Source organism: Clarias gariepinus, chromosome 6, assembly GCF_024256425.1.
Source record: "Clarias gariepinus isolate MV-2021 ecotype Netherlands chromosome 6, CGAR_prim_01v2, whole genome shotgun sequence".
NCBI lineage: Eukaryota > Metazoa > Chordata > Actinopteri > Siluriformes > Clariidae > Clarias > Clarias gariepinus.
In genome coordinates, this window is record NC_071105.1 from 13,162,214 (window position 1) to 13,177,718 (window position 15,505).

General features: G+C 37.2%; 1 protein-coding gene across 2 annotated transcripts; it reads right to left on the bottom strand.

Moving 5' to 3' along the window:
- Nucleotides 1–3,741: 3,741 nt before the first annotated feature.
- LOC128526417 (unconventional myosin-VIIa-like) lies at nt 3,742–13,948 on the bottom strand. 2 transcript variants are annotated; one of them, XM_053498243.1, is made up of 24 exons: nt 13,916–13,948; nt 13,561–13,599; nt 12,825–12,926; nt 12,585–12,734; nt 10,927–11,111; nt 10,671–10,792; nt 9,997–10,139; nt 9,803–9,916; nt 9,259–9,412; nt 9,081–9,157; nt 8,875–8,994; nt 8,618–8,757; nt 8,318–8,528; nt 8,020–8,155; nt 7,727–7,887; nt 7,493–7,633; nt 7,205–7,363; nt 7,011–7,103; nt 6,832–6,926; nt 6,671–6,755; nt 6,325–6,543; nt 5,952–6,122; nt 5,335–5,400; nt 3,742–4,884 (listed from the first exon to the last, which is right to left on the bottom strand). In XM_053498243.1, the coding sequence occupies exons 2-24, from the start codon at nt 13,576–13,578 to the stop codon at nt 4,711–4,713; spliced, it is 3,036 nt and encodes a 1,011-aa protein (XP_053354218.1). In that variant the 5' UTR covers nt 13,579–13,599; nt 13,916–13,948; the 3' UTR covers nt 3,742–4,710. The 2 variants fall into 2 exon arrangements, with proteins under 2 accessions (XP_053354218.1, XP_053354217.1); XM_053498242.1 differs by having other exon boundaries at nt 13,906–13,929.
- Between the last annotated feature and the right edge of the window lie 1,557 nt (nt 13,949–15,505).

The window sequence follows — 15,505 nt, forward strand, 5'->3', positions numbered from 1 at the left end:
TCTGTATATTTAAAATGGGCATTAGGAAAATTATGCAGTAGCTTAGCTGTTACTGTAAGATTCCTCACTAGTAACTAGAAGGCCTCATTTAAACTGCTAGTAACCAATTACTAGCAGTTTAAATAACATGAGATAACCACTAGGGGCAGTGTTTTAATTCTTGGATACCTTTTTGTGTGCATGCACACAACCTATACTATAACACTCATTTATTTTTTGAGCATATGATAAGGTTTAGCCTTAATGAAGTAGCTTTTCTTGAAACTTTATCACTGAGATGCCAAAGAGGCAAAAGAGAATTGCTATTTCCTAACAACAGAACCACAGCTACACGGGTAACTATCATTCTACTCCATCTCTCCTAAATACCATGGGCAGCAGTGGAACAGCTGGATAACCTATATGTATGTCAAGAGTAAACGACTGACCCTAACAAATGATTGGAAGGGTGCTCAGATATGAACATGGCACTTAACTGACTGTGAAAAACAATGGTAATCTTATAGAATTTGGAAACAGTGTATTGATGTCCAGGCAGCAGCACAGACCTCCTGGAGCACTGCCTGTGAGAAGATCATCCTAGTCGTGTAGCATGTCTCAGTAGCTATATGCCAAAGTGATGTCCAACACCAAGTGGGTCAGTCTTTGCTTATACCAGTGTTCTCCCTGTGTCTGTCCAATATAACAGATGATCTGATGAATTAATGCGCTAAAATACAGTAAGCTGCTACTTCTACTGGCAATGATGGAAGATCAACATCATCTCTTGTCTAGCTTTCCTGTAGAGAGGCAAACAATTTTGGCACAGATGAGTGCAATAAAGCCATATGATAAAGAGTACACCATTCATGGAACAATCAGGGGAAGAGTTTCTTCCACGGCACAAGGCTCATGTTTTATCGATTTTTGATTTTCTGCACTGCTTGCTCAGTCTTTGGTCTGCGCTTTCCATACAAAGAATATGTCTTGACCTCTTTAAATCCTTATTGAGTGAAAAAGCATCTCAGAAAAAACAGCAAACAAAATCATGAGGCAGATGTGCTTTAATAGCAAAAGAACATATCAGTATTAGCTACTGTCAGCCAATAACAAGATGCTCATTAAGTGTCTTTTTTTGTTTTATTTGTTTTTAATTTATCAGCCTTCTGTCAGATCAAAGTCGAAGTTACAGTTGATGATTAATTCTTGCTTGTTGTGTCTGCCATACTTCCATCTTACCAAAAATTTCGACCAACTTCCCTGTAGTTGGAGCTCACTCAGCCCCAAAACATAAGAGATCCACCACCATGCTTTACAGTGGGGGATGGTGTACAAAACATAAGAATTCCACCACCATGCTTTACAGCGGGGATGGTGTACAAAACATAGGAATTCCACCACCATGTTTTACTTTTAAATGTAGGCCTTGTTGATTCCTCTCCAAAACAAAAAGTAAAATTTTGGTCTCATCACTCTAAATGACTTTGTTCCAGTTGCTGTCTGACATACTGCAAGTGGGCCTTTGTGTGGCTTGGGCGCAGTAACATCTCAACCATGCAGGTCATTTGTGTTCCTTAGAACACCACTACCACTTTTTTGTTTCCAGATCAGCCTGTATTTTTCTCGAAGTTGTTCGTGGGGTTTCCTTTGTGTCCTGAACAATTCTTCTGGCAGTCGTGGGTGAAATGTTTCTTGGACTACCTAACCATGGCTTACAGTAGTATCAACTAACCTCTTAGTTTGAACAGTACTGACTGGCTGGCATTTTTCTCAAGTGTTGAGATATCTTTTTATATCCTTTTTCTGCTTTACGAAGTTCAACTACCTTATTATGAATCTTCATTGTCAGATCTTTCGTCTTCCCTATGGTGCAGTTTTCAGCCAAGTGAGTGCATCACCTCATGAGCTGAGAAACTCACTTACTATTTATGCACAGACACTAATTACAACTACAACAACACATGTGTGAAAACTTCCCTTTAAGAGCCATTTAAACTTGTGTGTGTCAACCTGTATGTTTATAATGTGGCCAAACATTCAAGGAGATGTGAATTTTTTCGATCACGGTTGTTTGGGTGATTTAAGTTAGCATTAGGTTTTAAAAAGGAGTCAAACCACTATGTGATAATTAATGACATTAAATAAGAAAAAAATATTTTGCATTATCAGTCATATTTATTATATCCAAGTAAATAGCAATATTTAATAATTTCTTTCAGGGTATGCAAACTTCTGAGCACAACAGTATATGCATAAAAAATTTGCAAGTTATAAACACACACACACACACACACACACAGTTCAATAAAAGCTCTATAAAGTTCAAGAATGAGCTGAAGATTATGACTTAGGTGCCGTACTACCAATAAACTTAAGTTTATTTACTAAGTTTTGTGAGGTTTCCTTGACATTAAATTAGATTTTACACAATGAAACTGTATTTTACTGTGTAGATAAATGTTTAACAAACAGATAATCCTTGCAACGTTAGAAGCTAACGCAAAAAAATTCTTCAAAGAGTGTAACTATAACAGCAACATTTTTCAGTCTTCAGTCTGACTTGAAGTGACTTAAACACCCCTCGTACAACTATCTTCCTCTAAGGCTGAAAATATAAAATGATTCACACGTTCTTATCACACAGTTATACTGTTTCTTTCAAGTACATATTCAACCTCTATGTTCTGTCATGAACTGCTTTTCAACACTTCCCTTTAGAATACCCACTTACTGATAAACAAGGTATAAAACAGATGTCGGCAAATTTGAAGCAGTGAGGAAGCAATACACTGCTGTGCCTGTGAGGAATACCCCTCCCCCCCCAGCCAAATCACAAATTGAGATAGGTAGGCCTACTCAAAATCTGTATTTGCCAGCCAAGTCAAGTACAGTAATGAGTAGGTATAGTACAATGAAATTTCAAGTCACAAAGTAAAATTCCTTAAAATCTGCGTAAAACTGTAAAACTTTACTAACAGCAATATTATCCAAATTATCACAAAGCAAATTCCATAGATCGATTTTAAGTCAAATCAATACAGTACGCATTTGTGTAAATGTTGTATTTATTCCTTTCTTTCGAGAATGTGGAGTAAAGGCGCGAGATCGCGTTTATTAAGTAGATTTCAATTGAACGATTTGTCTCATAAACCCATTTTTAAAAAGTACAACTATATGTACATATGTACAACAAATTTTTATGTCACCATGAAGTGCACAGAATGAAGGTGTAAGATTGCATTTATTAATTAGATATCAAGTGCACTCATTAATTGCATATTGAAAAATTTACAGCACCATCTGTTGACTTTTAAGATTAACTCTTTTAAAGGGAAATTTTATAATTACTTATTTTGTTTCAGTTAGAATACATATTTTTAGAATAAGGTATTTTTTTAAAATAAGTGCATTTTCCATTTAAATGTCAAATTAGCATATCCTTCCTTTTCCTGTGGGCCAATTGCAATGAAACAAAACCTATATGTTACCTCAAGCTTGGCCAAATACAACTCCATTAAAATTCATATAGTAGTTTTTACTTGATGTGCGCACAAACAAACAGACAAAAAAAAAAAAAAAAAAAAAACCTCTTGATGTGTTCTATTACTCAATATCATCAATGTACATACAGGCCAACTTTACAGTTTTATTATACATACAGTATATATATATATATATATATATATAGATATATAGATAGATAGATAGATAGATAGATAGATAGATAGATAGATAGATAGATAGATAGATAGATAGATTAAAAGCAAGGTATGCAATCAAGGATACTTTGATTCATGATTTTAACTTCCTTGTTTAAACAAACATACAAACAAAAATAAATATATTTATTTTTACTTTATTCTATTTTATGCTTATTTTTTACTTTTTAGTGGCATTCATTGGGGGACAGCAAAAGAAAGAATTTTATTGTATGTGTGAAACATGTTTCTTTATTGTGCATATGACAATGAAACTTGAAATCTTGGTTTCATCAGGCTAAGAAATCTTATTTCAGAACTGGGCAGGCTTTTCATGTGTTTAAGTTTTTTCTGTTTTTTTCTGTTTTTGAGTGTTACCAGTGGATTGCACTTGTTGTGAATCTTCTGTATTTACACTCATAAAGCCATAATTTGTGTGTTCTTGACTAGGCTAGATGTTGTAAAAGGATTCTTCTTCACCATGGACAGGATATTGCGATCATCCACTTAGGTTGTCTTCCATTGTCTCCCAGGCATTTTGCTATTGCTGCATGCGCAGTTGCCAATTAATTCCTTCTTTTTAATGACTGAGCGGATAGCTACCAAATGCAAATGTAACACTCAGAACCGCCTTTTATCTTCTTGATTAATCAAGGAGCAACAAGGAAACAGGGCCACACCAAGCCATGCAACCACTTTTTTGCCATTTGTTTCATTATTTATGCGCAAAAGTTAACTTAAATTAAATCAGATAGTCTTGACTTCGCTCACAGCTTCAGATTCAATGTGGTGGTGTACAGAGACCAAATGCCAAAAAGAAAAGACCTTTCTTCCAAAGTTCATGGACCTGATTGTATAACTATAAATAACACCATAAATAAGGTGACATACCTTTAGATCACGTTTGATTGTGCACTACAACATAATTTCAAGACATGACAGTGAGCTAAATTTTTTCTGTTTAAATTTACCAGAACACAAACAGAGAGGGAGAAGTACAAGAAATGTGAAAGAGAAATTGTTCCTCTCTTGTCTAGGTCTGTTTATTGCGCTTTAACTTGAAGTTCTTCTTGACTGTGCCATTCTTCTTGAATAACCTTTTGACTCTGTCTTTATGATCCATCATGGTGTCGTCCATTACTTTCATCATGGAATCCATTGCATCCGTCACTTGATCCACTGCTTGCTGATAGCGCCTCATGTTATCCTGGGGACATAATGAATACCTGTCTTCAACTAGTGAACACAAATGCAGTTGTATGCAGTTACCAAGTTCCCATTCACACATCTCTGTGGCACGACAGAGTAACATGTCTCCATAGACATACATGCTTAAATGAGACCTTATTCTTTTTGAGTACAAGATCTAACAAAATCCTGCTTTGAGTTACTTCAGTCAACACTAAAAGAGCAAGGCCATTCTTTCCACAGAGCAGTTTAACCTTATTTTATTGGTAAATCACTTTGTAATTTGTTAAACACAGATAATTCAACAGCTTTAAACATGTACGTTTCATGCCGACCTCATCTGCTCCTGTGTTTGTGCTAGCTATGGCTCTATCTCAAATCCCCATATCTAATCTATGTAGTTATTAAAATGATAAAGATTCCAACTAATTCCATTAACAGGCTATGATGTGCTGCCTTTCGTGCTGACCTGGATGACGCTGTTGATGCTGTGAAGGTCATCAGGTCCGGTTCTCATTTTGGAGAAAAATCCACCCTACAAATATACATAAGAAAAACAATAAACAGCCTGTTCATACTGTAATCCTTTGTATTTCCTAGGTTTTGCTATACCTACAGTATACTGTATATATTTTATATGCTGTTTTCTAGCACATTGGCTGGATTTTTCTATTTCTACTGTCAATTTAGGTGTTACGCTGGTCCATCTGTTTTGTGCATTCTTTTTTTATTACATTTTTACAATAAGTCTGATCCTGAAAGACATTTGGAGCCTCTGTACTGCTTGTTGCATACACCAGGACTCTGAAGGCTTAATATTTTATCCTACTGTGTATGTGTAGGATAAAATATTGCCCAGCATCTCATCGCTGCCACTGTTCAGTCCTTAAACCTTTAACTACTTAGTTGTTTCCTGTTACTACTCAGTTGCAGTTATAAGGGGCTTAAGATTAAAGCATCAGCCAAACGAGATAAATGTAAAATGTTGCACATTTTCTTTTGGTTTTATCGAGGTACAGTATATGCAAGAGAAACATATTTCAGTTTCATAAAGGTATATAAGAAAAGTCAAAACCATTTCCCCACCAGACTGGGCAGGTAGCCATAGAATGGGTCCCCCTTCTTTTTCTGATCATTGATGGGCTCAGACTGTTGCGCAGCCTCTCTCTCTCTGTTCTGATAGAGAATTTCCTCTGGCTTCTTCTGTCCCTCCAGAACATCCTGTTCTTTGTCTCTGCGCTCTGGCCATAAAATTGCCTACGAACCACAGACACCATGAATTATCCTTAAGACAATAGGGAGGCAAGGTTGGAATATACAATTATATAAAAGATGTTGATGTTGTGTAGACAGACATCGTCATAGCATAGCTTTAAATACTAAAGGTAGCATGTATTAATACTTATACACAGCTCTCTAGCAAAAAGCACAGCAAAAAGCTCTCTGGTTGATAACGCACATCATTCTTCATCTTCTGGACAGTTTTCCGGGCATGCATGCCTCTGACATGAGCCTGCAGGAGGATGACAGCAGCTCTCTTTCGCTTAAACTCCTTCCTGGCGAAGTAGGTACGGATCTGCGTCTGCAGCACCAAGGTGGCCTTACGCTTCAGTCGGTACTGGTGTGCTAACTGACGAGAGCGCACAACGACCTGAAGACGAGTATATCCCAGCTGTACCTGTGCAAATGATCAGTGGATAGATTACCACACAATACTAACATGCCTATCCAAAGACAGTCTTCATTAAACAATATGAATGTCTGAGCACCATTTAAGCGTGGTTTAGTTTATCATTCGAACTTACCACCCTATAGAGTTTTCTGTCTTTGTGTCTGCGCCAATACTTCTGCACAACCACTGCTGCAGACCTTTGTTTAAGGAACTGTTGCCTGCAGTCAAAGAGATTAGCTTAATGAGCATAGAACAATAGCAATATGTATATTCTTGATCTTGAACATGGCCTACCTGTGCTTGTATCCTCTCAGGACTTTCTGTATAATGAGAGCTTTCTCGTTTAAGGCCTTGTCTCGTTTCAGCTCCAACATGGTATCATGGAAATCCTATAAAAGGGCTCGAATTATTTAGGCATTGGCTAATAAGTCAAAGTCTGCACTGATCAGTTGTGACATGTTACATTTCCTTACCTTCAAAAACACCTTAGTTTTGCCAATCTTCCAGTCATCACCAACACCAAGGACACTCTCACAAATACTTTTGCTGCACGCTTTGGCACTTTCCTGGACCAGGAAATATTAACAATGAAGTTTTCAACAATTAACTAATTTAACAATATGTCTATGGCCTTACTTTAGGTCTTAAAAAAATATATATTTCTCACAGTTTTTGGGTCACAGATGACAGAGTTAAGTAGGACACGATAACGATCCAGAAATTGCTGATAGGTGTGACGGATCGGGTAGCCAGCTTTCCTGATGCGAATGGTTTCCATCATGCCCAAATAACGCAGCTGGCGCAGACACAGCTCTCTGTCAAACAGCTGGATTTTTACAGAAAGCAGCATGAGAGAGAACATATCAATAAACTGATTTCATTGCTCTATTAAAATATGTTTTTCGTATACAGTTTTATACAGTAGATAACTGGATTATTTTTGCAATGACCATACCATGGGTTTCTTAAAGTTATTCGGTTTGATGCATCGAATGAAATAAGGCTGGCATGCTGTCAGATTTTTCATTAGGGAGTCCAGAGACTGACGAAACTGTCCACATAATGTGGGTACTCGCTTCTTGGTGTCTGTTATATGCTGAAATGAGTTTCAATGTCATGATCGCAAAAACTCAAAATAATATGTTCTGACATTTAATGGACATAAAGATCAAATGTAATTTTAACTTACATGCAAAGAGCTCTTGGAGGTGATCATCATATTGGTGTTGGCATTACTTTTCACAGTACTTGCATCACTGTGGAAGATCTGTTTGAGGAGCTTATTGGTAGATGTTTCCACCAATGTGATGAGATCTGAACTAAGAGCATCCCTGTTCTTTTCCAGAAAACCTTTTAAATGAGTTCAAGAATTAAATTCAATTACAAAACAATGAAAAAATCTCAATGGTTTCAATAAATCTTTAAATGTATTAAATATTGAATTTTATTTAGAGTTCTGTTGGTCTGTCCATGGCCATTCACCTTTTGAGTCATAATAAACTGGCCCAGCAAAATGCTCAATTCCAAACTTTTTGTCATGACTGTTTTTAGGAGGAATGTAAACACTGCTATTCCCATGACACTTATGCATCTTTTGTAGCAAGGTGTTATCTGTGCCCTAGTAGTAAATACATAATTATATCAGTGACCGGTAAAGATTTGTTTCATATAGAAGTACTATGCAAACTCTGTTTAATACTAGAATTCCATCCAATTAGATGAATAATAATTAACTAGTTGTGAGGACAATATATGTATGATGAGCAACAAATATTTGTACCTTAGGAAAGTGGCTCTCCTCATCAATAAGAGAAAGAATGTTTAGAGGTTTGGTGGCCAGTACATCGAGAGTGCCCTGGTTATCGACATAGTCAATGTGTTTCCAGACGATGTTCTCCTGAGTGTACTCTTCCTGCTCCATCTTAAAGACGTGCCTCACAAAGAACTGCTGCAGCTGCTCGTTGGCAAAGTTAATGCACAGCTGTTCGAAGCTGAAAGACAGAGCCGCGCAAATTAGAAATAAATAAACAGAACATGAGACAAATATCATCGATGCATGTCTCGATTTCATTCACCAAACCTGTTTTCCTTGAAGTTTTCAAATCCAAAGATATCCAGCAGACCTATTGAGTGACGAGTATCAGATTCCTCAGCCTGCGGCTTGAAAATGGCGTTGTTGATTTTCTCCACAATCCACAAAAACAATTTTCCATAGATGGCCTGTGCAGGATGATTACCCCCATGTTAAGTGGTGCAGAAATATTTCATTTAAGGCTGACAGGAATGGAACAGAGATGGAATTAATGAATTCTACATAATGATAATTTGAGTCCTGACCTTCACAAAAGCATCCCTTCCATCACTTGCTTGGGCCGAGGAAAGAGGTTTAGACACACACTCCCTGTTAGTCATGAAGGATCTTTGAGTCAAGCTTACATCCAAAGTCTTGACGTCCACCTGCAGAGAAACATATGAAACCAGTTAGGGACATAATGTCAAAGGAGAATAATGAATATTTGAATGCAACATTTTTAAAGAATTACCTCCAACAACTGGGCAGCCATTTTGAAATGAGTAGAAGTGATAATATCACATCCTTCCATATTGTTTGAAATGGTGGCTTAAATGAAAATAAAAACAGAAATGCTATGAATATCATTTTCACTGCAAATGATGTGACCCTGTGAGATTTTTACTGTTAACCATTGAAGGCCTTCTCACCTTCGAAGTCCATGTTTCCTAAGTGGAGGATGGCAGCAAGTAGCTTGTGAATTTCCCAGGAATCGTTCTCTGTGAAAGTCAAGATCTTCATGGCTGAGCGGAAATGGGCGTATTCCTTTATATCATCTCGTCCTTCACAGGAAGTGCACTTGCCCTGGATTAAAATCACAATGACTAGGTAAGCCATTATTCAATTTTATTGCATAATTTTATTTTATTGCAGAATTATTCATTATGCAATTTTCCTCTGGGATTAATAAAGTTATTTGAATCTTGAATCTTTAAACCATTATGCCGATTCAAACCATTATGAGGCCAGGGGTAGCTCAGTGGTTAAGGCATTGGACTACGGTTCGGAAGATCCCAGGTTCAAACCCCACAACCACCAAGTTGCCACTGTTGAGCTCTTGAGCAAGGCCCTTATTCCTCAACTGCTCAGTGTCATGAGATAAAAATGTAAGTCACTCTGGATAAGAGCGTCTGCCAAATGCCTAAATGTATGTAAATGTAAATTATTAAAAACACAGGTGTGATAGCATCATACCATGGTCAGGTAGTTGTACTCCACAGCGTTACCCAGAGACAATATTTTCTTCTGTTCAGCCTGCATGCCCATCAGCATGTAATAAAAAATGTGGTAGTTCCTCTCTTCTTGAGCCTGGACAAGTTTTAAAATGTCATTTACACATATCTCCAAAACTATTTTATTAAACATGGTGTCAACTTGTTATGGTCTACCTGTCGACAGACACGAGATTTCTCCAGCAGGTACTGTTCAATTCGAGCTCCTGTAATGGCTCCATCTTCACTGAAATGGACATCGATGTACTTCCCAAAGCGACTTGAGTTATCGTTGCTAATGGTCTTTGCATTACCAAAGGCTAAACAAACAAAAGATCACACTGATGTTGACACTACATGATACGACATGCAAGAAGTAAGTATGCACTCATAGTTCAAAGATGATTAGTATTAATCAAATTTGGTTGAAATGATCATGACCAACATTTGTTTCTTTATATCTGTAGAAAGAATCTCTGTATCTGTCTTTAAGCATATCTAGAAGTGACAATTCCAAATAAATTTGAGATTTTTTACATTTCTGATATATAGGTTGGAATCCTGATATGCTTAATATAACCTTTCAATCTTTAAACTCTTTTTAACAAAAAGGGTACATCATCAATGAAGTAATGACCAGGCTGACCTGGTACTTCTAAGTACATTTGCTGTTCTTGTCTTAAAGCCGAAAATCAACAAGTATTAATAATGTATTAATAGCTAAACCTTACTTGTTTAAAAATCTAAGTTGTTTATCTGGTGCAAACATTTTATTCCTCAATTATTGGTGTCTGTTTACTTCACGCACTGTGTAAATTCACTAAACAAGTGTAAATGGTTGATTGAACTACCTTCCAGTATGGGGTTTGCTTCAAGTATCTGTTGCTCTATCCACGATTGCTGTCCACTCACCGCTGCCAGGTACTGCAGCATCAGTTTGGTGCTCTCTGTCTTTCCTGCACCAGACTCCCCACTGTAATACACAAATTCACAGAACACACAAAATGATACAAAGCAAACTTACAAGATTAAGATAGCCGTTTTAAAAACTGAGGGTGACCTCAGATTAAACACAGATGTAGAGTATGTGTGATGATGTTGATTCACCTGATGATGCAGCACTGGTCTTGGCGGCTGCGGCGCATGTTAAAGAAGCAGCTGTCTGCTATGGCGAACACATGTGGGGGCAGTTCACCTAGACGCCGGTTTGTGTACAGCTGCACCTGCTCTGGAGTGTAAAGCGGCAGCAGCTGGTACGGGTTTATCGCCACTAGAATGGACCCTGAGTATGTCTGAGATAAGAGAAAGTAGAGCCGACGTGTGATGAAAGAAGTGTCATACTGTCACTCATACACAGACATACACAGATGTAGGTGGTATTAATGCGCTAGCAGAGCTAAGCTAACTTGTTCACAGATAAGCCAAATTTCTTTGGCAAATTAGATTATTTTCTGTTAAATATATATTTTGGTATTGTAATACATGTTATTATTGACATTTCTGGAATCCAAGCACACCAGCACCGGTTAAGATTCTGAAAGAGCAATGCTAGGCCTGATTTCTTTCTAGCACGGACTATAGATTTATGCAGTCTTTCAATGGACAGCCATTGAAAAGGTTCATCTTCATCCAGTCTGATATTTTTTACTCCACCTCACCAATATATCCTAAACAGGTCTTTAGCAGGCACACCAATTAGCAATAATGTTGACATCACCCAACATTAACAAATTAACAGTAACTATTAATTATATACAAGTAAACTGTTGCACAACAGAATTACTGATAAGTAAATCCAATCTCACAGAAAATCCAATGCAGCACAAATTGCTAAAAATAAAATAAAAATAAAAGTCAATGCTGGCCATGACAGATAGGCACCAGAACAACAAATGCATCATGGTCCACAGTGCACGTTGCACAGCAAGCAAGCGAAGAGTACAAGGTTGTTGATCTAGGCATCAAACTCCCCAGATCTCAATCCAATCAAGCATCCATGGGATACACTGGATAAGCAAGTCTGATCCATGGAGATTTCACCCTGCAACCTACAGCACCCAAAAGATCTCCTGCTAATGTCTTGGGGCTTGGCAAATTCACAGACAACAGAACCTTAAATTTAGTGGGCTTTTTATTTTATTTTCTTTCTTTATGTAATGGTTACATCTACTATGTTTTTCATTGCATAAATTCATCAGGTCATTATAGAATTATAGCACTTCCAACAACTTCACAAACACGGCTGCTTATCTATCTATCTTGTTAGGTGTGTAATAGTTCCATCATATAATCTTTATTATGCCATCAATGAGACCTAATGATATAACTCTCTACATAACCTTGAAAGTGTCATTATCAGGATGTAGATGTTGGATTTTAGCCTTCACATATAATATCACAGCAAGCCTTCTTTGCCTATAGGTGTTGGTTTAAAGGTACTGATTTTGATTGCATTAGAACACAAATTGCAAAGCATGGACCATGTATTTGCTAGAGTACAGTATGCTTCAAGAACTCTGATTATAAAGGCATACTTTACTAAACATTGTAAATTCTGAAAAGTTTAACAGTTCAATCGTAAGGAACTTTTGACTATGACACTCGTCTACACTCGTATACAGAATAAAAAAACTGGACTGATATTAACACATACTAAGAACTGAGGGCAGCATCTAAGAAATCTAGTCTCCAACAGACGAATATGTTCATTCAGTAATTTACTGAGCTTCATCTTCATCTGCAGAGAAAAACATGGAGTGACTCACGTAGACCGTTCCCTCTTTGTAGCGAATCAGAAGGTTCCTGAGCAGGCCAGCCTCGTTAAGGTCACCCAGCCGTATCATGTCTTCGATGCCATTAATGGATGATGTGTGTATATGCTTCAAGGAGCTGTCCTGCTTCTTGACCTTGTGCTCCTGAGATTTACATTATGACACAGCATTCTGCTTTTAACGCATGAAAAATCTGATGTATTAAATCAGTAGAGCACTGTTAAGTAATGTTACCTTTCCGTCATCATCTATGAGTTGAATTTGACCAGATTCTGTGAGTCTGACCTCAGCACCGATCTGTACACCTGTGCTAGAGTCCATCCACACATAATCTCCCTGAAGCAAAATTGGAAAAGAACATGAAGCATATGTACTTAACATATAGATGTAGAACTAGTTAAAAGTTTGGACACAAAGCATGAATTTATATTTCGGCATCCCAGAACAATACTGGATTTTTTTTTTCTCTCAAACCTATTAAATTACGCTTATTGCATTAGGTAATTAAGTAACAACAACACTGTCAGTTGTTATTTTAAGCTGCAAAGGATAGCTGTTCTGGACCAGTTCTTGCAAGAACAATATTGTGAAGTGCATTTGCAAAACCCAATAAGCACCATGATGAAACTTCCCAAAACTTAGCTCTGCTGCAGAGGAGAAGTTCATCTAGAGTAACCAGTCATCGATTAACAAACAGCACCTCAGATTAGAGCCGTTATGAAGGCTTTACAGAGCTATAAGTAGGAGGTACATCTTAATATTAACTGTTTAAGGTTTAATTGTATATTGTGGATGCCTTCTGCATTGTTTAACAATGAAGAAAGAAAGAAAAATCAGGAAAGACCATTGAATTAGCAAGTGTGTCCAAACTTTTAAATGGTACTGCACTTTACATGAAAAACATAGCATATATAAGAGTATGTGAGAAAGTTTGTTAAGCCAACCTGTCATATATACTGTATATATTTACCTGTCTTAAGACAACCATGACTGAGTTTTTCTTGTCCCCCTGCAGGATCAAAGGAGCATTATAACTTTAATGGTTCTAAATAAAAACATTAAGACAGTCCATCAACATTTTATAAGCGTTTCTACTATAACCCTTCAGTAGGTTTACATTTAATTACATAGTGCACACAATCGTTTTTATACTAATGACTCCTAACAGGCACATACATGCAAACAAAAGCGCGTAAGTAGTCGAGATTGAAGATCACTTAATTCACACACGCATAACTACAAATTAGAATCATGACGCAGATTAACATCCTTAAACTCAAAAGCTTGATTGCTTAAAAATATTTGCAACGTTTACCTGTACTTACTGGCAGATTTTCCAAAGTGAAAAAGCTAAGGACTCCGACTCTCACCTTCTTGTTGTCTCACTGAGGAACAGGTGGAGCTTATAGTATTTTTATGCCAATTTTATTGGAAACTAATATTGGCTCAGGTGACGTAACGGAAAAAAGAGGTGAACCTTTGCACTGCGGGCTGAGTGATGCAGATATTAATTATTACAGGGGTATTAAACTTCTAGATAAGGGAGCCTGTATGTAGCTGTAGTCTGCTGGAAACATTATATGTATGTATTATATAAGATTTATATGTTTGTTTGTTTTTTTATAAATTTTCTTAATGAAGTCAAACAAAGTCATATTTTAAACTGCCGTAAAAAAAAAAAGGAGATCTGTCATAAAAGGACCCTTTCTCTCGCAACTGGAAGGCTGTAAGTCCAGGGTTAGGGTTTAAAGCTACTCAGATCTATGTAGATTATAACTAATTTCCAAGGGCACTGAATTGCAATGTATACCAAATAAGCAAAGACAACTTTTTTTCTAGATGAAGCCTCAATATAGTCTGACACTATATTTCTTGTTAATATATTCACTCACCAGCCACTTCATTAGGAACATTTTGCTAGTATTGGGTTGAAGCCCCTTTCGGCTTTAGACCTACTTTAGTTCTTTATGGCATAGATTTAACAAGGTTCTGCAGACATTCCTTACAGGTTTTGGTCTTTATTGACATGATAGCATGTTGTTGCAGTTGCTACAGATTTGTTAGCGGCACAAGCAAATTGCGAATCTCCTGCTCTAGTGCATCCCAAAGGCGTTCTATTGCTCTGGTGACCGTTGAGGTCATTGGAATACAGTGAACTCATTGTCATGTTCAAGGAACCAGTTTGTAATTATTTTAGCTTTCTCACACACAGCACATTATTCCGTGGTCATAAAAGGGTAGACATGGTCAGCAACAATACACATACTAAAAGGCCAAAGGTGTGCCAAGAAAATCTTCCCCACACCATTACACCAGCAAGGATGGATCCATGCTTTCTGCACCAAATTCTGATCCTACCATCCAATCTCGTCAGACCAGGCAATGTTTTTCAATCCTCGTTCATACAACTTTGGTGAGCCGATAAAATGGCTGGCAATAATACGTCTGGTTGCTCTATATAAAGGCGGTGAAAGAGTATAACAGAATTTTGCGTTGATAATAGAAACATTTCCCTGGAAGATGAATATGCCTATTAAGGAAAAAAACATCTTGTGATTAGCTCATTTACTTGGTTTCTTATTGTTTCCTTGGCACAAATATTGTATATTAACAAGAAAACACTTCAACAGTTTTGCCACTCAGAATGCACTGTACACTATGTGGACAAACATATGTTGACACCTAAGCTTAACATTACATGTGTTTGTAGACCAGCCGATTGCAGAAGTTGCTGTTATACGCTCCACTCTTCTGGGAAGTCTTTTGTCCATATTTTGTAATGCAGCTGTGGTGTTTTGTGCTCATTCAGCATTAGTAAGGTCAGGTCAGGCTGATATTCAGTGAGGAAGTCTCATGTGTGTCCCAGTTCATCCCAAAGGTGTTTAGTGCTCTTTGCAGGACACTCAAGTTCTTCC